The sequence below is a fragment of the Rhea americana genome, unplaced genomic scaffold (genome assembly GCF_003343005.1).
Source record: "Rhea americana isolate MKP2758 unplaced genomic scaffold, rheAme1 scaffold_12, whole genome shotgun sequence".
NCBI lineage: Eukaryota > Metazoa > Chordata > Aves > Rheiformes > Rheidae > Rhea > Rhea americana.
In genome coordinates, this window is record NW_028185261.1 from 476,221 (window position 1) to 501,411 (window position 25,191).

Below are 25,191 nucleotides of genomic sequence, written 5' to 3' on the forward strand. Positions count from 1 at the left end.
CACTCTAAATGAATACAAAATGAAATTGAAAATGTTAAGATTGAAGCAATTTGATAGAAAATTCAAACTTGCAAAAGACAGCTCAATACACTTTTTTAAACATTCAAAAGCACGGTGGAAACTATGGCTGTCCATCATAAATTTGAATTTCTTGACTGGGTCAGGATCTTAGTGACCTTTCTTTTGTTTAAACCAGCTGCTTTATTATTTGTATTTCTCTATTATTTGTATTTCTACTAGAAAGATACAAAGTAGATGCACATCTACATGTACATAGGAAGAGAGACACCCATGGATACTCACCAGAGCTCGCAACAAAATTAGGCACCGTTAATTAGGAAAGTAGTTACTATTAGCCACTTTTTATTGAAAGGCATTCCACGTTTATATGACTAGACCGCATAAGCTCTTACCATGTGTGTCTCATTAAAATAATTTCTCAAATTGAATCCAAGGCAAAATAGTAAGAGTGTCTGCATCTTAACATGTTAAAAGAAAAATTGTAAAATAATCCAGAAATTAATTTTTGAAGTTATATTTATAACCTAAAACTACAGTGTGCTGAAAACACACAAAAAAATTCTAACACTATGTTAGAGTGCAAGAATACAGTTTTCACATTTGTGCATTTCACATTAACTTAACTCTTAACGGCTTTATTCTAGCTTTCTGTACTTACACGCTTTTTTTTATTTGTTAATCTGGGCATGTGCTGTGAGAACTGGTATCTTGACTGTTTAGCGTGCCATTTTCAACTCTGAAATACTTGGGAGCACAATGTCACAGACAATATTTGACCCACCAAGAACAATACTATCACTATTTAAAATACATATATGAATTATTTTTGTGCCTTTCAGGTATTAAATACTTTAATATTTAATACACATCATTTCAAATATCAGTCCAAAAGGGGAAGTACATATTACCACATATTCTGTGTGAAAATATGTAATAGACCTGCGTTGCAATAAAAAACAAGGGCAGAAAAATGTGAATGTACGTTCTCTTCAGACTTAGTTACGGCAAGAAAATGAAAAATCCAGGAAGAGAGGAAACTTCACAAAAATAAAACAAACCCTCAATCATCTGGTAGAGAAGATTAAAACACAAATACATGTTAAGTGATAAACACGTACATTTATACATCAGTCTATCAGGAAGGATAACTGGAGTGGCTAATTAAGCTAAGCGTGTACTCTTTACTGCAACTATACTGCGATATAAACCCAATGAGAAACAGGCATTTTTACCTTTCAGGGGTTAGACCACGATTGTATAGACTTCCAATAACTGAATCCTGACAACAAACAGTCCCCTTTGTTACAGTTGACCAGGTTTTTTCCATTACTAGTGGCCTCATTCATTTTGTGACTTATCAGCAWATTTAAAATCTAAGTATCCTAGATACTAATACTGCTTTCTATACTTCGTACCAAAAAACGGTTCTCACTGCAGTTTTTTTTTTTTTCCCCCCCGAGGGTCAACAAGATCAGTATTGTTTTCTTCTCCTATACTAAGTTTTTGCAAGGACTATTAAAACTGTTATTCTCCTTAAACATATCTAAACACTTCCCACATTAATTCATTAGCACARAATACTTCAACTCATCAGGCATTCAAGTCTTCTATCTTTATGGTCTGAGTAAGATTCTCTATGTGGTAGTCAGCATGTCAGGGATTTATATATGCTACATTTGCCCCAAACCTTTGCAGTTAATACTAGGAAAGGGTTTTTTTTTTTTTTTTTTTTTTAGTAATTTGGTGACTCTTAAGATTAGTCTTTCCTCCTCTGGCAATTCCTTCCACAGCCATCTGCATTCTTCTGCATGTTTCACTCAGAATCCTTCCACTTCAGCTCTCATTTGCTCTATTTCCATCTCTCATGCACTGCCTCCCCAATCAGTAAAGACATGTGGAAGTAGGAGGTGACGAACTTTGAGAATAGAGTGCAAAGTTTCAAAAAAAATAACAGACAAAAGTTTTAAAATCTATCTATACTAAGGGTAGTAAAGATGTTTGCCGGTCACTGTGACTTAGAGAAAGGCAGGTGGTTAGTGCACTGAATCTGTACRGGAGCTGGATTTTGTTGTTCTAAGCTCCTGTATTTCCTTGGAGACATGGAAGAATTCATTGTTTTATCTAATACTGCTTTTCCATGTAAACGCCTGTAATTGCCACTATAGTTTTCTTTTGATAATAATTACATAATTTATCAATGTGTAATTTATATAACTAGTAACAAAGAGCTACACAATTACAGACAACAAGGGAAAAAGGTCCTTAATTTTTTTTTTAATTCTTATTTTTATTTAATTAAACCTGGTCCACAGTATGACATCTATGCTAAAGCATTTTAATCATACCTACATACTTTAAATTGCTGGAAGAGTCTGTGGAGTGTAATGTAAGTACAGTTAGAACAGAGCCGTGATTTAAGGCAAAGTGTAAATACATCATAGTTTCAAGTGCATGACAGAAGAGGAATCAAGTAAGCCAACAGGCATGACTACATCATGTAGTTTTAAGCAAGCTAAAAAGCCTGTGTAATTTAAGATGTGCCTAGGCTTCATTAACAAGTACTAAATATAATACTACAGTTTAAGTCTGTGCTCTGTTTCAAGGTGCACATGCCTAATTCTTAAATTCTTAATGCAGTCAGTATTGGGTAGGTGGTTCCAAAAAACATTCTTCTCCCTAAAATACTAAGATATTGCATTTTTTGAAGAACAACCACCCCCCCCCAAAAAAAAAAAAAAAAAAAAAAAAAACAACTTTTATCTGCAAGTAACCAGAATCAGATCAGTCAGATTCTACTGGCAGTTATGTACTAGATGATACATATTAACCGTTGATAAATTCAATGCAATGGAATGAAATGGATGCACATTTTAACATTTTCTAGTATCATTTTTTTCAGAAAGAGATAAAGTAATGAACACAAAAAATGGTAGAAGCAGTCTTAACTCTAAAATATAGCAATAATCTTTCCATAGCTATCAGCATGCTAGCATTAAACTGTCATACGATGCATTTGGCTATACTTAATAATTCTGTAGTTGTCTTAAGACTGTAAGAGCCACATATAGTTCTCAGCATATGTAAATAACACCTTAAATCAAACAGAATGAATACAAAGGAACTGATGGMAGTACATGGATTACTTAAGCCACTTCTTCCAGAAAAAAAAATGAGTCTTAGATTAGCTCAAACCTAAACTATTTAAATTACTGAAAAATTAGCAGAAAGATTGCTAAGTTGTACGTTATAAATTATTTCACAAAAGATATTTATTAGATAAACTTCTGCCTCTGACCTTGTATGCAATTTTCTCAGCATTATGTTTAGTTTTGTTAGTTATTCACGTGATAAATGGGCTCTTAGTGGAAGCACTACATGAAGTAATCTTTATTTTATCACTCCAAAAACAAATAATGAAGTGATAAGTGTGATGTGTCCAATAGACGTGCAGTTACTACATGCATAAAAATGTCAATGCAGTGCAACTCTTCATAAGAACATAACAGAACAAAAACAACACCCAACAAAACACCCTCCCAGCCTCCTAACAAATATCACAGTTGCATGCAGTAAACAAATCTGCTTTATCTATTCAAAGTACACCGTTTATCAAGAACTCTACGTGCGTTCTGCAAGAGGCACCCTTGTGTTTTTGCCTTATGACCAGTTTCGGCGTGTTGTAGTAGGACTAGCACTTTGACATTTCAGACAAATGGGTTATTAACTCAGATTTTAAAATTCACTATTATCCAAGTGAATTTCAATGCTCAGTCAACCTTTAAAAAAAATATATTAAATGTGAATAAATTTACCTGTCATACTTAAGGCCATTTTCTTTCACCTACAGCTATTAAAGATAAATGTCTTTAAGCAGGAGTTCTTACACCTTCTTTAAATATAAAATAACAGAAAATCATCATCATCTAAGTAATTTTTAAAATCAACAATTTGGGAATGGGAGGTAGGAAATATACTGTTGATAACGGACTTTGAAACATAACCAAGACAAAGGCTGTAAACAAAATTTTAGATCTATTAAGTAACAGTATTAAAATTTCTTCTTCAAAACCCCAGGGGACTGGCATATTCCCTAGAATTCTAAGCAGAAATCTACAATTTTACAAACTAGATTTTTATACCAGTGACTACCAAAAAAAAGGCAAAGCTAACAGGTAAAGCATCTGGTAAACATTAGCATTGCATTAAATTTACACCATTATAACTTCAAAAATAGATTAAATGCAGCTACTCTAAGAAAAAAATGCTTTTCAAAACTTGCAGGATCATAGACTAAAGATTTTAAAGTCATTATTAAGCTTATTTATTATTTATTTGGTAAAATACAAGCAATTGTTTCCAAACAGGCTTATTTAAGAGAGCACATCTAACACACCAACAGAAACTATATAAGCTAAACATGATTTAGTTGAACAGTATATTAATAGTGGACAAACTCAGCAATAAGATTTGYGTGGGAATATAGCCCCTGCACAAATTACAAAATCCTCAATTTCTACTGCACAGCAAGAAATATTCCTGTAATTTTATGGATACAAGAACATTTGACACTCAGAAACAAACTTCTGAGTTTTATGAAGTGCATTCCTGAGGAGATACTCTTAGCATTCAATGAACAGCACCAGGCAATTCTCTCAAAAGATACAAGATCACAAGAAATCACATAAATTATCTCTGAGTGAAAGAAAAAGAAAAAAAAAAGAAATCAATCTCATTAATTCTTTTGCTTTAACTGGCCAAGTGCTGTGCAGTTAAAGGAGGGAAACAAATGAAAATAAAAGTACTAAGGAGAAAGAGACAGTATTTCAGCTACACTATTACTTCTTTTAAAAACTGTTAACCTAACACTTTGTTTGGAAGTATTATTATTTCAAAAACATCAGAGCTTGTCTATCTGCTAATTTAATAAACCACAAGCAGACACTGCACACACAGAATGAAAACAGTTCATAATCTGCATAAGATACCTTTCTACATTCTATTAAAATATTTGGAGCAAAACTAAATATGAACTTTTTACCTTGATTAAGGATGTGATCACAATTGCTCCAGCATTCACCATAGGATTATGAGGCCTGTCTGTGAAATAAATGTTTCAATTACAGATACATCCTCAGGCACACTTGTCAAACAAAATCAGTCAAGTGAAAAATAATCACAAATACAAAACATGTCACTGAACACTATGGTTATCAAACATAATCCTAAATTAAATGAACAGTAATCCAATATTATACATAACTTTTCATAAAATTTATGCAAGTATTTTGGAGCTGAGAACACATTCAGCCTAATGATACTTAGTAGTCTAGTGAATTCATCAGTAAAATCCAGAAGTATTTCTTTAAAATCTGCAATCCTCTCCAATATTCCAAGATTTGACCAATGCAACACAACGACCCCCAAATGCCTTTGCAATTTTTTTTGCAAGTTGCCAAGTCTCATTGATTTCAAAAGTATACAAGAGTTCCTTTCCTTAAAAAAANTAAGCATAAACACAAAACTTGAAGTCTTCTCTTTTCAAAAATCAGAAATTTCCATTGCTTTCTCCTGGTATTCAAATGACCATTTTATCATTCTCAGTTGTATTTAATTTGTTTTAGAATTGTCTTGTACCTGCTATACTTAAGTCTTTCTTATAAACACTAGTCTTCACATTAACAGGATTTTTATATTCTCAGTCATTCCTGGCTGCTCATGTGAACATTTTTTTTTTTTCCTCCTTAAAGCTTTCTTTAATTAGCTGTCTGCTTTTCCCAATGGCTAGTTTTCATTCATTGACATCTACCTCTTGTAGTCCCCCTCTTCTTCTTCTTCTTTTTCTTTCTTTTTTTTTTTTTTTTTTTTTTTTTTTTTTTTTTTTTTTTTTTTAACTAATGTTCTCACTCTCTAACTTGAATGTTTTTTGAGGATTTTGGCATCTGGTCAACTCTCAAACTGTAGCATGTTTCAATTCTTCCTTTTATTTGCTGTTACTTTATTTCCAAATCTGGAAAACACTCCTTTAAAAGCTCAAAGTATTCACTGTATACTGTTTTCATATGAAAATTAAACTGGTCATGGTCAATTGCATTTAAACAATCTTTTTTTTTTTTTTCATTTCAAGTTATTCTGTTAGTGGAAGAATAGGACTGATACCTTAAACCAAAAATCCTGAAGTTCCCTGAAACACAAACCTACTTTCTATATACTAAAATTTTAAAAGTTGCTTGTGCCATTCCTTATATCTCCTGCAATAGATAAACCAYGAGTTGTTCCCATTTTCATTCATCTGACTGTACACAGATCCATGTATATTACATGCCCTGTTCCATTCACACGCGAACAATGCAAGTGATCCCTGTCAAATATATTTGATTTTTAACTAACAGAAGATTCCAAGCAGGAAAAAGGTATCATTTCAGTGGTTTCCTAATTCAGTCTCCTTAGGGACCAAAAACCTGAACATCATTTGAAAAGAAGTTGCAAGCCAAATTCGCGGCATCGCAGACTGCTGGTTGGAAGGGACCCCGGGAGGCCATCCGGTCCACCCTCACGCTCAAAGCGAGGCTAACAGCGGCACCAGATCAGATCACCCATGGCTTTGTCCAGCTGTGTCTTCACAACCGYGAAGCACCTACAGTCTACTGCCTCTCGGACCATCCTGTCCCTCCTAGAGCACAAGTCTTCCCTAACATCCAACCTGAACCTCCCAACGCAGTGTGAGGCATTAACTCTGACTTAAAATTGTCTAGTAATATTCTCCGTTCTTCCTGCCTTGAACCTCAACAGTGAGCTAGCAAGCAAAAAAATACAGAAGCACCTTATTTTAGTAATCTTTAATGCAGTTTAAATATTAAAAAATAGCTTCAAATGCATGCCAGTAATYAGTTTTTGGTAGCTGCATGTTCACACTAGTCCTGATCATGAACGTAAAATCCAATATAAATACTGTACTTTCCAAACTCGATCACAGCAGTAAGGTATGTTCAAACCGTTAAATACTCTGCACACCCAAACATCACACATCACTTTAAGTTTACAACTATAGTCTTTTCTTCCTTCCTTCTTTTCCACTCACAGAAACCCAATTTCTCTTCCATGCAACTGAAGTGTTCCTATTAGACTTCTACCTCTCATTTTACAGACTGCACTGAACTATTCTGAACAGGTTTTTATCTGGTGCACTTTTTTTCATGTCAGTTGTATCAGTCAGACACACACACACAAAAATTAAAATTTGTATCACGTGAGTGTTATCTGTTCATATCATGAACACTGGTAAAACTTTCAATAGCCCCCATTGCCTTATTGCATGGCACACCTATTAGAGCTTTTTAAGTCTAACAGTAATACAATAAAAGTATACACCTTAATAATTCTTTTTCTCTCATCATTCAATTTTAAACCAGCAATAGAGAAAATAAAGATTATTACACTTTTGTTGTTTCACAGTAAACAAAGAAAACAGAAGAACTACACTGAGCCATTAAAAAAGGCCAATATTCAGCACTATCAAAGCTTTTTGTATTAGACCCTTTTTAGAGCATGTAACACAGACATATGCACATTATCAGATACCACATTTGAGAACTATTTAAAAAAATAAAACAATAGTAAAGCTTGACAAAATGTTTATTTTACTCTTAATGGTACTGGTATTTCTTTACCACCTACTGCCATCCTAAAAAGAAGGGATAGATTTTAAAGACTTATTTTACATGAAAGTTTTGAAATCCAATTTTAATGCATATATTAAATGTATTCTTAGATAATAAATACATTTTAAGTCTGATTTCAATATAGTCCTTGACAAAAATATGCTATTAAATATTAATTGCAAAACCATGGCAACTGAAACACCTTTTCTCTTACTAAGGAAGACTTTCTAGAAACACTTTTTTTTTCAGAGATAACATCCAGTACTTCCTCTAAGACTGCACGAGTCAACCTCCTCAGATTTTACCATACTGCTTTTAGAAGTAACATTTTTATACTTGAGTATTAACATAGCATAAAGAAGAAGCAATCTAGACAACTACTGTATAAGAAGTTCTCACTAAAGCATCCCTGCCACAAAAATCATTGTTTTGAATCCATAGCCAAATTCAGTTTAGAGTAATCTCTGTGAAGACATGTTCACCTGCTGCTTCTGCAAGCCAGCTAGCACTGGCCTCTGCCACCAGCAACTGCTTCTCAGAGGGCCGAGAAGGCAAGCAGCACACGTTCTTCTTAAAAATCAGTCTAATAGCTTTGATTCTTTCACCACCATTTTACAGAAGGCAAGATTAAGAAACATTTGCTATCAACTGTACTAAATAAAAGCAATTTTAAATACACTTTTCAAATACCCTTCTACAGCTACACAAGCAAATTGAAAGAAATAATGAAGCATCTTATACTAGCACTTTAAATGAGGCAAAACTAAGTGACATAGAATAAGCTTATCTGGCTGAGGACAAAACGTTTTAGGATACCAGCTAGTAACAGGACTTAAGAGGATACAGTGCAAATGAACCGGAAGAAATTAAGCAGTGTATTTTACAGTTTTCTAAAATTGAGCATTTACATTGTTAAATATTATTCAACTCTTACCATCTTCATTCAGGAACAATTTGTTGAATCTTAATCCACTAGGCTCTTTACCAACATATCTGTGCACATACTCTGTGCCGAGATCATTAACAGCAATAGCATACTTCAAAGGCTTTACACAGGACTGAAGACAAAACGGAACTTTGGTATCTCCAACAGAATGCCTGGTAAAGAGACAGACAAAGACGCTCAAAAATTCCTGCCTATTACGTAGCAAGAGCAGTATTAAATGTGCCGCATCCATTCTCCAACATACTAGTACTAATAACAAACAAAACAAAACCCACAAATATTTAGTTACACTTTGAAGAAAAGAACAAAAAGATGCAAGAGTGTAATCAACTGCCTCCATAAACTAAAAGAGCAAAAAAAAAACAACAAAAAACACTCAACTACTCAACTGCAAACTGTATACTCAGTAGTTAGTACATTTGTCTACATAAACAAAGATCTAATTAGGTTTTTGACTTCAAGTGCAGAAATTATATTTTAATCAACAGTAATGCAAATTCAACTATAGGTATTTCTATTAAAATTATGAAATTCTATTTTTTAAGAAATTTACTTTCAACATCTAAGTCAGACGGTATAAAACAATGACTCTTACAAGCAGTATATGCCTTATCTAAAACAAATGGATCCAAGCACCCACTTGTCTGATAGCAAAATCAGAAGYATATTTGCTTGTTTTATTTGCAGAAAGTTTGAGAAACATTCAAAGAAATTCACAAAACTACTCTCACATTATAAAAACTATACAGATTATAATTTAGCCACTTAAGTAAGAAGACAACAGGTAAGCTCTGAGAGAAAAATAATGTATTTGAGATGCACCTCAACTCTCTTGCAGRTATCTTCCCCTAGAGGTTATAGATTATATAGCCAAATAAAGCAAACAAATCATAACAGATTAGATAAAGTGACTCAAAACCAATAGTCACCATTAGCAAGCCTGATGCTCTCTCAAACTGAATGTCCCATTCATGTGGGGACACGAAACACCTAAATAAATAATACTAATAACATGTAGTATATCTTCAAACTGCAGTATAGCAGAGATGCCACCTAAGCCAAGGATAAGTTACCTTATTTCTCAGCTAAACTGTGTGAGGTATTCCTTTACATTTAGTTCAAACTAAACTGTTTCTGCTACACTGAGACACTGCTTAAGAGGAGAAAAAACAAATATAACCAAAATTTGTACTTGAGATGTATCTACATGCTTGAAGTTTCATATACTTGTAAAGTAAATAATGTTAAATTCACTCCAGTTTCCATGAATTTTCTTATTTTTTAAAAAAAGGAAAAATAACTACAAAAATTTTCAGTGATGTATTATGACCGTTTAATAATGCTACCAAAAAACATTAAAATGTAGAASAGAAATTAGCAGGTCCTATAGTACATTACAACTTACAGAAAACTTTTTAAATAGCCTCAGGCATGGTACTATTAGACAAAGCTCTTCAATTCCTGAAGATTAGTACAACAAAAATCTCTGTCTGTCTTATTTTTTAGTAATAAAAACCATTTTACCATTTTCTTTTGTTCATATACAATACGTATATGAACAATATAACCAGTCTTAAATACTACTTAAAAATACTGTTTAGATAATATTCATAAAAGTATCAAGATAAGACAGCTTCAACAAAAAAAAAGTTGGTAAAAAATGTAAGTTCAAAAAACAAGGATGAACAAGTGGATTTTCCTTCTTAAATTGTAACAAAGCTTTTTCATTAAAGCATAACATATCACCAAGTACTGTATACGGCATTATAGTTTTAAATCTTTGAAACAGTAAAGTTTAAAAGTTAAAAAGATACCTCTGCCCATCCACCGTGCAAAGTGACACACCCCACAAATCAGGGCTGAACTTGGCCAGTTGTGGAATATAGTCAGCAACCTATCACAACACAAAACAGAACAGAGATGGTTACACAATCCAAAATATTTAGTTAAATGTTATTCCCATTTCCTAAAACAAAAGCCTGTGAAAAGGATATATCAAGTATAATGATTATTCTACTAATGATCACATAGCAACTGTAAAAATCTCATTATTGATTCATTATTATATTCATTACATCGTTACCAAATAAAGTATTTTTCTAATGAAAGTAAAAGCTTCAACATGTTCTAAGAGGAACTCATGTCCTACTAAAGACACATCTAGGATCTTCAAAACATTTAACATTTTAGCTTGCAAAAATGTTCAGGTTTTTCAATCAGTTTAATGAAAAGAAGAACTAGAGTAAACTTTAATAATTACACAGGTATGGCATTGACAATTATGCCTGTCACACAACCCAGCCAGTCATGTAGAGTAGCATACTTCTTTTACAGGCTAAATTTAGTCTCACAAAATTATATAGAAATTTTATAGCTCATGTAAAATAAAGAACATCACACTATTTTATCTTTCTGACCTCAAAACTTTTAAAGATCCTAAGATGATGTAAACTCTGAGAGATATACAGCTCTAAGTTMCACTACAGACATAATTAAACTTGCAGAACTATTTTATCAAGTTAATAGTTTCACTTTTCCCTTAAACGTTAAGGAAAAAAATCTCTCTACCTAAGAATGAATTAATTTGAATTAATTTGATCAATTTCAAGAAATCTATAGCAGTCTGACACTGCTTCAGAATGGCAATAATATACAAAAGAATGAGAGTAGGGTTCTAAATTAGTGTAACAAACTGAAGCCTGGAAAAAAAAAATACTGGTTGAAAGATTTCAAAGAATTTCTACAGTGTGTTCTAGTCTGATTCCATTTTCAGAACACCTCAAAAAAAAAACACAGCTGTACTTTGTTTCTGGCTGATTTTAGCCTTAGCAGCTTTTGAAGGAGAAAAAACAAACAGAAGACTGGTGCACGAACACACACACACATTCACAAGTAAGTTACCTTTCCTCCTGATTGTTTTTTAGCACTTTCATACAGCTCATCAATATGTGAGGTAAACGACATAAAATCTGGAATGACAAACTTCCGCCTGAAAGCTTGAGTGAGCAATACAATATTACTTTGTACACACCTGCAAAATGTGAAAAGTAAAAAAGTTTTAGTATTTTGACAAGGAATTGTCAAAAAACCTACTCTAAGTAGCCACTACCTGCCCCTGAAATACAGGCAGTCTCTTGAACTTGTATCTACAAGAATRTATCTTCATTAGAAAGAATTTTCCATTCCATAAGTTACCTTTTTTAAATTATTTACAATTGTTTAATTGTGTTCACTTTTATACCTTTTTATTTCAAATCTCTTATTTGAGGTTTCAACTCTGACTGTACTGCAAGGTACCATCAATGTCTTATTTTGTCTTCAAGTAGCTCAAGATCCAAAAGTGATCTAAGTCACACATTTCTTTGAATCATCACTATGCAAAGGTCTTCTAATCCAGCCCTTGTTCAAGGAAGTGCTAATTTCAAAGTTAGATCAGGCTGCTGAGGTTGAGGGTTGGTTTCCCTCAACCAACCATGGTCTCACCATGAATGGGGCCAGAAAGCTATCAACAAACAAAACCAAGAGGGAAGACGGTTTAAAAAGTATATAGCCTACTAGGATAGTGTAGGGGAAAAAAAAGTGGAAGGACTCGTAAGAACTCCTAAACTAAACAAAATTTAACAGTTAATACCTTAAGTCCATCTCTCCAAACTATCACCAATTAAGTGATCTTTGTTGTATTTTGCCCAAAATACCGTTACAGTTTTGTCCACACCCTCTAAATATGAACGTATCTGGTACATTTAAAAAACCGATGAGGTGAAAAAGAAAAGACTTATCTGGGAGAAACAGAGGACCACAACAGGAGTTGAGACCTGCTGTTGCAAGTGGAGACCGTATAGTGGAGGGGTGGTAGCTATGAATGGGAACAGAAGCAGGGGAAGAACTGGCAGACATTGCTTTATCAGCTGAAACATGACCTGATAAAAGAGTATTAGCAGCTCTAGCCCAGTGAAAGAAACAGAGGAGGTTTCACTAAACAAACAGTAATTTCCTGAGACACTCATATTGTGCTTTCTGTCAGTACTGAAGCACTAACATGTTGTTCATTTAGACAAATGAAGTGTTCAAACTTAGAAGTGTCTAGACTAGCGCTACAAAGTGGAACGTATTCTTCCAACGAGGACTTCCAAAAAGTTAATTTGGAGGGGGTKTGTGTGAATTCTTGTGGTTAGGATTATTGGAAGTAAATATTCTATTATTTATAGTCGCGAGCAGTTCAAAATAAAGTTGCAGGAAGATCAGCAGAGAGAATTATCTTCCCTTTCAAACACTCTCCTTCTTTGGGAGCTTCAGTTTAAGCTCTTTTGTACTTAGACTTTATCTCAAATTCAACGGACAACCATTTCGAACACTGGTATGCAGCACTCTAAGAGCAAAAGGAGAACAGCAGAGAAATTTCTTGTGTAAATGCTGACATCTTAAGAATTGCTCAATCTGTCCAATCGGTAATAAGCCTTGTTAGTCCATTTTAAAACTGTAATTTATATTGTACTTTGTCAGGCTTATCCACTCCTTTTTCATAGCTATATGGCTTGCAAAAATTCTGTTCACTTTTGTTCCCAGCAGCCTCCAATCACAGTTACCTAACTCCAGGTGGAACACCCCCCTTTTAAAAGTAATTAATACCAGTTCTGGTAGCTATGTGTGCAGAAGTAAAAATAACGTACAGATACATGAGGTTTAACCTTCAGATGTGCTCCAACATAGTTTGTATCATTCAGACAATGCTAAAAGCTCTTCTAAGAAAAAAAAATCAGGAGTTCTCGTAACTTTAGAAAGACTAAACAATACAGTGTGCAAAACAATTGGAAGGCAGTAGGCATTGAAATGTAGTCTTCTGATATCATACTGCACTTCTGAAACAACAGGACACACATTTATACACTCACCACTCTACACCAAGTTTAAYATGCTCACTTCAGTAACTATTAAGCAAGAGATTGGTACCCATTACACAAATGGCTACGCTGGTTCAAGATATTACCATACTTCTGCAAGCAGATATGGTTCCTAGCCTTCTGCTAGGACAGTATCTGGGTATTTATCCTTGTTATGTCTTAATCCAGGCAAACCAAATGAATTAGCAAACAGATTAAATACAGGGGTTGAATTAACATAGATGCATATTTGAAACAATTACTGCATGGAAAAGCTATGAGGGTCTTAGTAGGCTCCAGTCAATGGGGTAGTATTATTTTCAGTCAGCACAGTACACTAATCTTAACAGCCTCTTATCTTCTGCACCTGATATCTCCCCACTGATGCTTCTAAATTACATTCCAAGTATCCCCAGAGAGGAAGGGTCTGAGGCTCAGGAAGAATGCAACAATATGGAAAAAAACAATCATAGGAAGGAAATTTTAAATAAAGTAATTTTTTTACATTTATTCATGTATTTTTTATTTGTATATGTAAAGGTCTCTCTAGAGTCAAACTGAAAGTGCCACATAGCAGTTACCATCCCCCCACACACAGTTATTCTTTCTTTCTCAGATGCTTTCTTCCTCTATGAAAACACCTCCCCAAACCGCTACATTTTCCTAGTACATTTAAGCTACATACTATTATACTGCTCTTCGCTCAAATAAAAGGTCAAAACAAAGCAAGGTGAAGACAACAGTGGTATGCTCATCGGGGACTCTGAGCGACCCTTCAATTTTTATGTCTATTTTGTGCACATGTTGCATCCATCCATTCATCAGCAGCAAGATATAATTCAGAGGAATATATACTGCAATTTTCTATAAAAAGAGTAATTTAGAGACTAAATTCAATGAACCCCTATCAGAAAGATGGATGAGCASAGAGAATAGTCATTCATAGGTGACTTTCTCATGAATATTCTAGAGGCAAATAAGAAAGCAGTGCATCTGTTCTTTGCAAGGTTTATAATGAATTTGCTAGCTTCATCTTTGAGATGGATAAAATAATCCTTTCAAATTTATAATAAATTACCCCTCCAACAACCAAAAGCTCTCAGCAMACCCCTTTCCCCACAACCTTCTAAAAAAATATTAAGATGAGTTTTATGAATGAGTCTTCAGACTCTAGCACAAAGTTGGGACCGTCTTGTTCCTTCGGGTTACAACTTGTTACATTTATCCCAAGATATTTTCTCTTATTTTGAGTTCTGGCTCAGATTGCTCATTATTCCTTTCAGCGGCAAGGTACACAAAGTAGAAATCTGCTAAAAACTTACTCTGAACTCCTACAGTTTACAGGGAGTTGTTAAACTATCTATACAGTAGAACGAGAACCTGATAAATCTTTCTGTTTAAACAGTTATACTATAAGCACTACAGTAAGGAATGTAAAGCTTCACTTCCATCTATCAAAAATAGTTTTGTACAAATGTTTAACATATTCAAACATTTTAGAGAAAATAAATGCAAGACTAATAGTTTTTGATAAATAAGATTAATATTTACACAGCTAAAGAGCCTTCTACATCTTCAGTCACAAAAGCTTTTTAATCACTTAAACTAATAGGATAAAAACATTTATTAATATCTAGGTTAAGTATCTCTAAAATGAAAGTTTTCAGGATTTGCTATCTAGATTAAGCGAGGAGCATAATAGGTCCACAGAAAATATAAAAGCCAGTCTGAAATCTAGTAACAGATTGTTAGGTTTATGCCTAGAATGGAACATATCCAGATTGCTGCTTCCTACCAGCAGATCAGAGGAGATTTGGCTAGCAAGACCACAATTCAAGGTCAATAAAGTGGGACAGGCAGTGCCTTCTGACAAAGGCTAAGTCTATATAGCCTACATAAGTTACTCTGAAACAAATTTAAACTCACATAGTATTCAATAGCTACAATCTCTTTCAAATTTACACTCTTCTGAAAATAAGTTTATTCTGAATGCCTCACAGCCTTTTTTTCTCCCTCCTTTTTTTGTCACAGACACTGACTACTATTACTAGTTAAGGAAAAATGTTTTCACAGGTCCAGCTAGCAAAGTGCTGCAAGTTAAAAAAAAAGCTATGGGAAAGCACAGGAGGATTGTTTAAAAAGATTATTAGGAATTTTCATACAGATTACCTAAAATGTTATAAACACAGATCTAAATATTAGGATATGTCATAACATAYACACACTTCATGAGGAAGATTAGAGTGCATCAATCAAACAAATTTTGAAGATTAAGTTTTACCTAAYAGTAATTAGATTATTAYATTTAAATATAGTACCATAGCTACRCGGAGAGTGCAAAAAACAAAACAAAACAAAAAAACAAACAAAAACCCCACACCCTAAGCCAACTGGAATGCTCTACTTACTAAGTAAGCCCCCCCTCAATGAGATATCATGCTACCAGGACTATGTACTACGTCATATAGATACATCATAAGCAGTTGATTCAATAAATTTGTCAAGCTCTCTCTCCGAAACACGCGCATCAAGAAAATCTTCAACGGCAGCAGCTCTGGAGATAAAAAATGAAAAATCCAAGTCTTTTTGCCGGTAACATGGAGATTTTCTTCTAACTTTTTTTTTTTTTTTTTTTGTCCTTTAAAATGCAGAGCATTAACCTTATTGTGAATGTTTTGGCTTTTCAATTTTAACTGAACTGCAATCTACTGTTTAGAAAAAGTAAAGAATTGTTAAGCTACTTTTCTGAAGCTACAAAATACAGATGTATGACCTAGTTTGGACTGGGTTTGATTGATTTAGCCAAGCTTCTGCTATTGATACTCAATGTTTTTTACCCTTGCAGCTTTATTTGCTTTAACAGCTTTGAATTCAAATTCAAAAGGAGAATTACCTCACTAACTCCTATATTTGGGAACTGAAGTTTCAAAGTCCTGAGGTAAGTGACAGGTGAGCAGTTAAGTGACTATATTTCAAATTTTAAACATTTGAATAAGAAAATTAAAAACAGTAAAAAAAAGAACTCAGTTTCAAAACTGCGTATGCACAAGACCTCAGAGGAGCAGGTAACTTAATTTTTTTTTTAAATCTGTTTTTTTAAAAACAGGTTGAGAATGCCTCCTGATGTGAAGGAAAATCTGCTACATGAAAAGGGATCACCTTTCCATACTCTCTATAGTCTTTACATAAAAAACTCTTCCTACACAAGAAGCAACCATGTAAGTTTYCAAAAAGTTATCATAGAAGCATGCACTTCCCTAATATAGGGGATCCAAATCCTAGAAATACGACACAGAACACAATCCAGTCTTCGAGCCTCTAACTAGCAATTGYTGTTGTTGTTTTAAAAATATAGAGCCCTTGCCTACACAGAATTTGTAGTCTACCAATACAAGTAAGCCCTTTTGGTGCAGATGTAACACACAACAGCAAGAGGTTTTTTCAAATYCAACCACACACCAGAAGGTTTCTAACTCTGTAATATGAAAATAGCACTAAATAGCGTTATTTCACCACTTTAAAAAATGTTTGTCCAATACAGAATAATAAAAATGTACCATTCTGAAAAATGCACACTCATGAACTTCATGAAAGAAGTAGCTTTTAGGTATTATGTTCCTTGCCCTGTAGGGAACAGAGAAGTATAGGCTCAAAAACATTCTAAAAGTTCCTTTTCCCGATATGAGTCCCCAAATTTACAATCTCTAGCACACAAAATAAACTGTAAATAGGGGACAGGATGAATGGGCTTGGAAGATAAGCTGACAGTGCTTATACTGTTTAGCTGACTACAGACATTTCTTAAACAGAAGTATCAATAAAATACCACACATACATCTTTCCAGAACAGTCCAAAGCAATGTCTATAGCTCTAAGTGTTCTCATCTCTACATGCCTTAAAGTTTAGTTCACCTCTCTATTTTTCAAGTATTCAGTTTTAGAGTTAACCCCACACATGCTCTTAACTCAATGCCAAAAATTCTGTGAAAAATTTTATGTTACACAGTAGCAGCTCAATACCAGAAGGTTAAAAACTGCTGATGCAGTGAGAAGTTTCATGTGCTCATACTGAATATACCATGTTGCACCAATTAATTTATTTGGCACTCAACTCAGAGTTGCAGTATGGGATCATATATACACGCAAGTAACACTGATATACAGAACTCCCGTGGAGACACTGCTACATTTCCTGAAACCACAGAACAAACAATATGAAAATAGCATCAGTATGACTGTGTGTTTCACCCCCTTTCTAATTTTACATTGATTTATATATCCTATGTCTCTCCTAAGAAAACAGTCAACAATATACATACAACATCCATTCAGAATTGTGCAGTAACATTATTAACAGAAAGTTTACTTTTTAAAAAGGTCTTTGTCCAGCATAACACCATCTGAAGTTGTTTGAAGGGCCAGTCTTAACATATCCATGCACTCTTTCAACCTGGGATCAGATGTACGTAATCCTGTAGATTTGAGTGCCTATTACAATAAAACAATAATTACCAAAATGAAAAGATATGTTATTACAATAAAGCTCTCTATTGTTCAGTCTTATTTACCAAAAGAAGAGACACTTGTTACTACATGGCCATCAATATAAGGACATGTTGATACTTTCTGTTGAGCCTTTTGCCATTTTGGCTACTTCTGATGTCAAAAGATCAGTTTTAATATTCATGGCAGTCCAATTACACTTTACATATTCATAAATATGACCCAGCCACAGCCATGCACATAGACCCTTTTAAGCATACTCTCACACTCAGYGTGTAAGTGAACAACAATACTAGTACAATCCTGGTAGTTCTCTTACTTGATTCGGAGACAACATCGGGAGAAAAAAAAAGTCACAACCCTTGTTGTGGTTAACCATGCATAACAAAAGTTATTTTCATCATATTTTTTGCATTTGGAATGTTAAATAATAATAATGATAAAAACTTCCAATAGTTCTCATACAGCACTTTGAAACAGTAAACTTACAGTAATGAATTTATGAACTGGTATTTTTTCTTGCCCTTCYGCAATAGTATAGAAGAGAAGATCTTCCAAGCTAGGCAGGAGACCTTGCTTCACCTTGCTGGAAAGAAAAAAAAAACATAGGCACAAATTAATTTACTGTAGATGTGTACGTAAAAACACACGTATAAATATGCATATGTGTATGCACACGTGCACATATACACACATATCTATATACACACATATATGTATGTATATTTATATACATACATTTTTGCATTGTTTACAAAATGTTTGTTATCAATATAACTGCTACCCTTAATTTCAAAGGATGTTGCAATCAAAGTTGAATTCAGCTTTAGACACAAAAAAATGGTACTATCAGAAGAAGCATACATATGATATAGTTAAAATAACTTGTTTGTTATTGTAAACATGCCAGTAAATACGACTCTTACTTTATTTCCAAGATTATATTTAGAAAGTTGGCAGCAGATTCATCACATTTTTCTCTTTGTGATGGTACATAAGATAGAACTTGCACAGAGGGTGAAGTATTTCTAAGACTCAAAGACCTCCATATCTCCTAACAACACTGTAAGAGCCGACTGACACAATTCCACAGACTAGAAAAAGAGATGATGCATGTGTATTTTCTTCAAAATTCAGTTTTTATAAATCACATTTTTTAAAAAAGAAAGTTGACCATAGASCAGTAGGTTGTCAGTTAATGGAAATGATTCAAATTAAGATGCAAGAAACACCTGAAGGGCTTTTGTCCTCCTAAAAGCCTGTGTAAGTCGCATCAGTTACAGTGAAAGCAGGCAGAGCCACCCGCAGCAGAGTACAGTAACCTAAACCAGCTCGGACCCCAGAAGCAGCGGCTCTCAGCACGCAGCCTTAGCAGAGCTAACACGCAGTACAGGTTCACCTCTAATGATCAGTGAGTAATAATACTACATTGGCTTTAAATTTTTCCATGAGATGTACTGTTTAACAAGCCTGTACCTTTTCATAACTTAGATCTCCATTTTAAGTGAAAGAAATCCACCAGAAAAAGTATCAAGACTCCTTCCAAGAAGGCCATGATACTGACAGTTCTCCTTCAAAACCTTCTGAAGCTTGGTAAAAGTCTTACCTCAGAGTTTCATCTTTCCTTGACATTCTTACAGCAGGTAGGAAATGTAAGTCTATACTCAACTCTTTATACTTCCCTTGTAACTAACATATTGCAACAGATTATTGGAATATTACAACAGATTATTGGAATATTACTTCAGGAGTATACACTTCCACACAGGCAGCGACAGCAAACAGCAGACCAAGCAGATAAATCCTTTCAGTCCTCTGAAGTGCTTAGATTTCTTTCTAGACAAAGTCAACTTCCACAAAACCAGTATTTTAATATTTGGCAAATAAAAATAAAAATCATATTCTAGTAAAATGTAGTCTGACTAAAATGGATAGTATATAGTCTTACATTATTAGCTACCAATTTTAAAGATCAATCTTATAATCTAGTAATATTAGGAATAATTTGTTACTATGCTGTAATAGATAAATTATTTCCTAAAACTATAACTCTGCTTGAGAGAGTGAGAGAGCATGTGCACATGTGTGTAAAAGCGGGGGAGGGAAAAAATAAAAACAGATTATGAAAGTTCTCACGTGATTTAAAATTCTCTGAACTGCAAAAAAAGATGACTCTCAGACTTCTGGGTTGTAAGTGCAATAATAAATACTGCTATTAGACATAGAACCTAGGTGGGCCAATGCAACCTTGTAGGCAGATTTAATCCTTCCTCCTCTCCTTACTCTAGTTCAACAACAGGTCAGAGTGATGATTAATTATTTTTAATAAAAAGCTAATTATATCTAAATACCTTTTAAAATCTGAAGATAGCCTTTTTGATTATAGCCATCTCCCTCCTTTCCTCACAACTAGCAATAAAAAACAGTAGTAAAAATCTCACTTATTTTCCAATTTAATACCTACATACTAAGAACAGAAGACAGCTTTGTAAGGCAACAGAACTTTCCTTGTTTTTCAGTCTGGATTAGTCTGGCTGACTAATGCATAGACAGGCTGGCAATTCAACCAAGACAAACACTTGCAACYACCTCAAGCAAATTACTGAACAGCATTTTTCTTGAAGAAAATGTAAGTAAGTCATCCATTTTGCACATTGCAGTTCCAATCTTTTGGAACAGCATTTCCAGACAAGCCAACAGAACCAGAACCACCAACACACCAACAGAACTTTCACCCCACATCTGCATTTTAGCTCTATACTTTTCTTAAAGCTATGCCAAACAACATATTTAGTCTTCATCTCTGGATTTTACTTGAACGCCCTGTATAAATAGGTAAGCTCTCCTAAGTGCTGAGAATATTTTAATGTTTTATGCAATGTCTCTGCTACAAGACTTGTTACTAGATTGCTGGAGATCTGACAGCATACATTCAGATACATATTCCACTTTGACCAAACAAAAATAAAGAAAATTTGCAAACATATTAAGAAATTTTAACTGATAAGCAACTTCATTAAGAGTTGCCTAACTATCACTCAGAATTATACAGCCGTCCCAAAAGTGAAATTCCTTGGAAGGGTGCAGAACAAGACTTCAAACATTCTACCAAGATTCTCTGCCTCTTCTTAAGATTTGCATCTAGTAGATGTGCACTTTTCATAACATATGTACTTTCTCCTGAAATAGTTTCCATATCTTTCGCATCTGCTGCTGCTCCATATTGAGTCAGTCAGCTTAATTTAACAATAGATCTGCACTGACTGCCAAAGCAAAGAGGAGAGCATTCAATATATTTACAGAAAATTACTCTTTCTCAAATAGCCCATCTTTTGATAAAGTTTATCAGTTAAATAGAGGTGGAAAAGCTTGCTCTGCAGTTTATCAGGTCAATGATGTCAGTAACTAATGTTTGCTTAACCTAAAAGCAATGTTTTGGCACCATGAGCACACTTAGCAAGACAGTGTTGTTCAGCACAGGTTGTAATGAGCTATGTTTTTGAAGTCAAGGGAACTTCCTATTTTCACAGTCAAGGTAAAGAGGAAATTCCAGTTTATTCTGTGCTTTGTGAGTCACTCCAAATTCTGACAAAATACAAAATGTAAAGGGAAAATAATAAAGCACTAGGATATTACAACTAGACTTCTTCAGTGGTGCTCTACTCCGTAGATTAGAGTATGGTAGATGCTCCACTTTTTACAAGCTGCATGCAAAAAGCAGAAGTGCAATGATTTTGCTATCCCTATCAGACCCACAGAGGTCCTACAGAGACAATTTATTTTTTTTAAAGCTGAATTACAATTCTTTCTTATTTAATACTTAAACTGTTTTATGTTATGAGGTGGGTGCTTTTTCTTGTTTTAGACAACCATCTTATAGATTATCCATAAATAGATGGACTGAAACTGCCAATTCATTTCACACAGGCTGTTTACTGGCTGATGAAACTATCACTTCTGCTATCTAATAGGGAGGAATGGCTAGAGCAAGGAAGCCTTATCCTAGAAAAACATTCATGCTTTACACTTTCGGTAACTGGATAAAATGCAGAACAAGATTTACAAAATCATTGATGAAATAAAGATAAGACAAAATTGATAATAGTATCAGACCTCATCGTTAACAATAAGATATCAACRTAAGCTCACAACAAATAGAAGTTACAATAAGTGGCAACAAGCAATCTGAAGTTATTCTCTATAAAGCAGGTACCCCGCAGAACCTGCCACAATACTACAGATAACTGCTCCGCACTGTAACATGAATGCCTGTCATGTCACCAAAGTACTAGCTCCTGTCCACGTGCACAGTCAGGCACTGAGCCCATCAACAACGGTGGGAAACTGTTTACCTAAGAACTCTGCAAGATTCAGAAAAAGCTGTATTTATAAACCTTCATACCAAAGCAGAAATTAGAGTGTTTTTGCTGGAAAAAAAGAGTTGCTACTTCAAAGCTTTAGTTAGCCTCTAAGGAAATTATCAAGGGTGTGATGGAAACCAAGGTAAAATACAATTTCTTGCATCTGCAAGTTACTGTATCCACACACTGTCAGCAGAGTCAAGGTGAAATGAATCACAGTCTGATACTACATAGTTATTCCTCTATAAACAGGCCTGGATATCAAAGTAAAATGAGTTTTAAAAGATATTTCCAAGATTTATTCCTGTCCTTAAAAAGGAGCACTACTATCCCCTTGCCAATCTAAGAAGAAAGCGATGAAACACCTTTGCTAATCATTTTTTTGTATTCCATAAACTAGTACCCATCACTACTATGATTTAAGTGTACTTTAAAAATCAGACTTGCTCAAGTTTTGCTCCTTCCTCTCACGTGACTAAAGCCCTTGTAACTTAAAAACAGCTTGTAGGAAAATGAACTATGTTTGGTCCTACACCTGTCTAATATAAGATGTAGAAAGAACAACACAGTTATACTGAAAGTAGAAACAGACACTTAAAGATTACACATTTATAATTAATTACCATATTGTTGTTTCTTAAACATTTAGATATGACCATAGATATGATTACAATTTAATCCACAGCCTTCGTTAGTCAAAATTAGTGGTATATAACCAATTCTCAGGTTAATCTCAAATATTTTTCCTTTCCAAAATGCATTACGTCTCATGTGAATATGTACACGGGAGGTTGAAAATAATGGAATAAAGGAGTAGGGGGGTACATGTTTAGGAAAATATGTGCAAGGGGACCTGGATGAATAAACAGTTTATGCAATACGATCCCAGTTATTTCCCTAGCTACAGGCCCCCTAGTTTAGTCGCTATTCCCTACAAGGTATTAATCTGTTCTACATTTCTGCACAGTCTCTACATGAAACATTTTAACTTTTTACCTGTAACTACTATTCTGTGTATACAAGATTGTTACACAAGCAAAGCAATAAAAAATCTCAGTTCTATCTTTTGACATTGCAGGTTATTCCATTATCCTGGAACCATGACTTTACAATAAAAGCGCTGAAGGGGAGAAGAAGAAGAAGAAAAAAGGAAAGAAAAAAAAAAAAGACAGCTGTCTGCAATCCACCTGCAAAACACACAGTGTGAATGCTGGATGGGGAAGGCAAGGCACTGCAACACAGACCAGATTAGGCCAATTGTCAGTTCAGTCCAGCATCTGAGAGATCTTCACATTCCTTCCAAATCCTACACCCTGACTCAACGCAGCAATTATTTCCACATATTCCATACCTCATACAGTTGATTAAGGAAGATTTTCACAATTTGGCATTAAAAAAAGGGGGGGGGGGGCAAAATGGAAGTATCCAGCAGTTTGGCTGATCCATATTAGCCAAAAGTTTGGCTAATGTGCCACCAGGAATTCCTGCACAGCCTGAACTGAAAAAAAAAACCACTGCCAATTTTTTCTTTGTTCATAACTAAATGCATAGCTATCCCTTTTTCAAGGCTTTAGGTAATTGTTCTTTGTATATTTTGTGGTAAGGCTCAGAGAACAAGCATCTGACTTTCAAATACATTCTTTTGTCAAAGCAAAAAAAGAAATGAAAAAAAATGTTTAATTGGTTTGTGACTTTACAGCTTTTTCAAATGTATTAGAAATGAAACTATTTCCCTAATTGATGGAAGTTGTTATAAATACTCAGTTTAAGAAAACATCATCTTTTGGATATATCACCTTTCCAACATATTAATTACTATGAAATTCATATTATTTAATAAATCAAAGAAAAACCCTCAAGGCGGGGTGGGTTTTTTGAAGTTAATGGCACTGTATGTGCCATTGAAAACATCTCATTGTATGTCTCACTGAAAATGAATGTGACAACTTTAGAGATCACACCTGCTTGAACAACCTTAGAAGTGATTCTTTGTCCCATTGGGCATAAAAACAATTCAAGCGACAGGCTTCATCCACAACAATACACCAACCTAATAACAATAGAAATATATATATGATATGTATTGTTATACTTGGTTATATAAAACATGTATGTGTACAGACTTTTCTTTTTAAAAAAAAAAACGTGTTTAAAGGCATCAAGCATAATTTCTGCTGTCAAAAAAGGCTGTACCCACTGAAACAAAAGGCTTGAACCAAGCCAAGCAGGAAAGTATTTGGTGAGAAGTGAAAGGAAATAAAAACAAGATAGACTCTTTCCCCTGCTACCAGATTGAATGAGCACTAGCTTGTACAAAAAAAAAGCAACTCTCCCAAAACTAAAACCACTAACAAGCTAAGGGCTAAAGCTTTCCAGACTGACCTTGGGGAATCTCCTCCAGATTACCTCCCAGCAGTAGGTTAACAGTGACTTTGCTCACTGTTAAAGCACCATACCCTTCCTTCGTCTTACTCCCTCCATTTTTTGCTTTTCTTCTTCCAGCTAATACGTGTGGCAAAGCATCAAAAAAAAAAAAAAAAAGGCCTGGTTTTACAGATTTTATTTCCGCCTCCCCACACAGAGCGCAGACACCGAAGACACGTGGGCAGCCTCGGGGAGAGCCAAGGGGCAGGTCCCAAACTAGCACAAAGGGGAGTCTGCACAGGGCTCGCAGTTCAGCTGTCAAACTTCGTGTGCGAGGTTATCAAACAGATTAAGTGTACACAGGCTCAAAAAGCTACCGGACGAATTAGGAGACCAAGAAAAAAAAGAGAGAGAGAGATGAGGAGCGATCCAGGAGACGTCGCAGAGCCGCCCCGCGC

General features: G+C 34.5%; 1 protein-coding gene across 2 annotated transcripts in view; it reads right to left on the reverse strand.

Annotated features, from left to right (window-relative positions):
• Positions 1-25,119, reverse strand: part of GLS (glutaminase) — a 56,452-nt gene extending 31,333 nt beyond the window's left edge. For both annotated transcript variants that reach the window (XM_085321335.1, XM_085321344.1), the window contains exons 1-7: positions 24,752-25,119; positions 18,498-18,594; positions 17,872-17,993; positions 11,527-11,656; positions 10,440-10,519; positions 8,614-8,777; positions 5,060-5,118 (exon numbers count right to left, since the gene is read on the reverse strand). In XM_085321335.1, the coding sequence (XP_085177461.1) occupies positions 5,060-5,118; positions 8,614-8,777; positions 10,440-10,519; positions 11,527-11,656; positions 17,872-17,942 (504 nt within the window). In that variant the 5' untranslated portion in view covers positions 17,943-17,993; positions 18,498-18,594; positions 24,752-25,119. The remainder of the gene's footprint in view (positions 1-5,059; positions 5,119-8,613; positions 8,778-10,439; positions 10,520-11,526; positions 11,657-17,871; positions 17,994-18,497; positions 18,595-24,751) is intronic.
• Between the last annotated feature and the right edge of the window lie 72 nt (positions 25,120-25,191).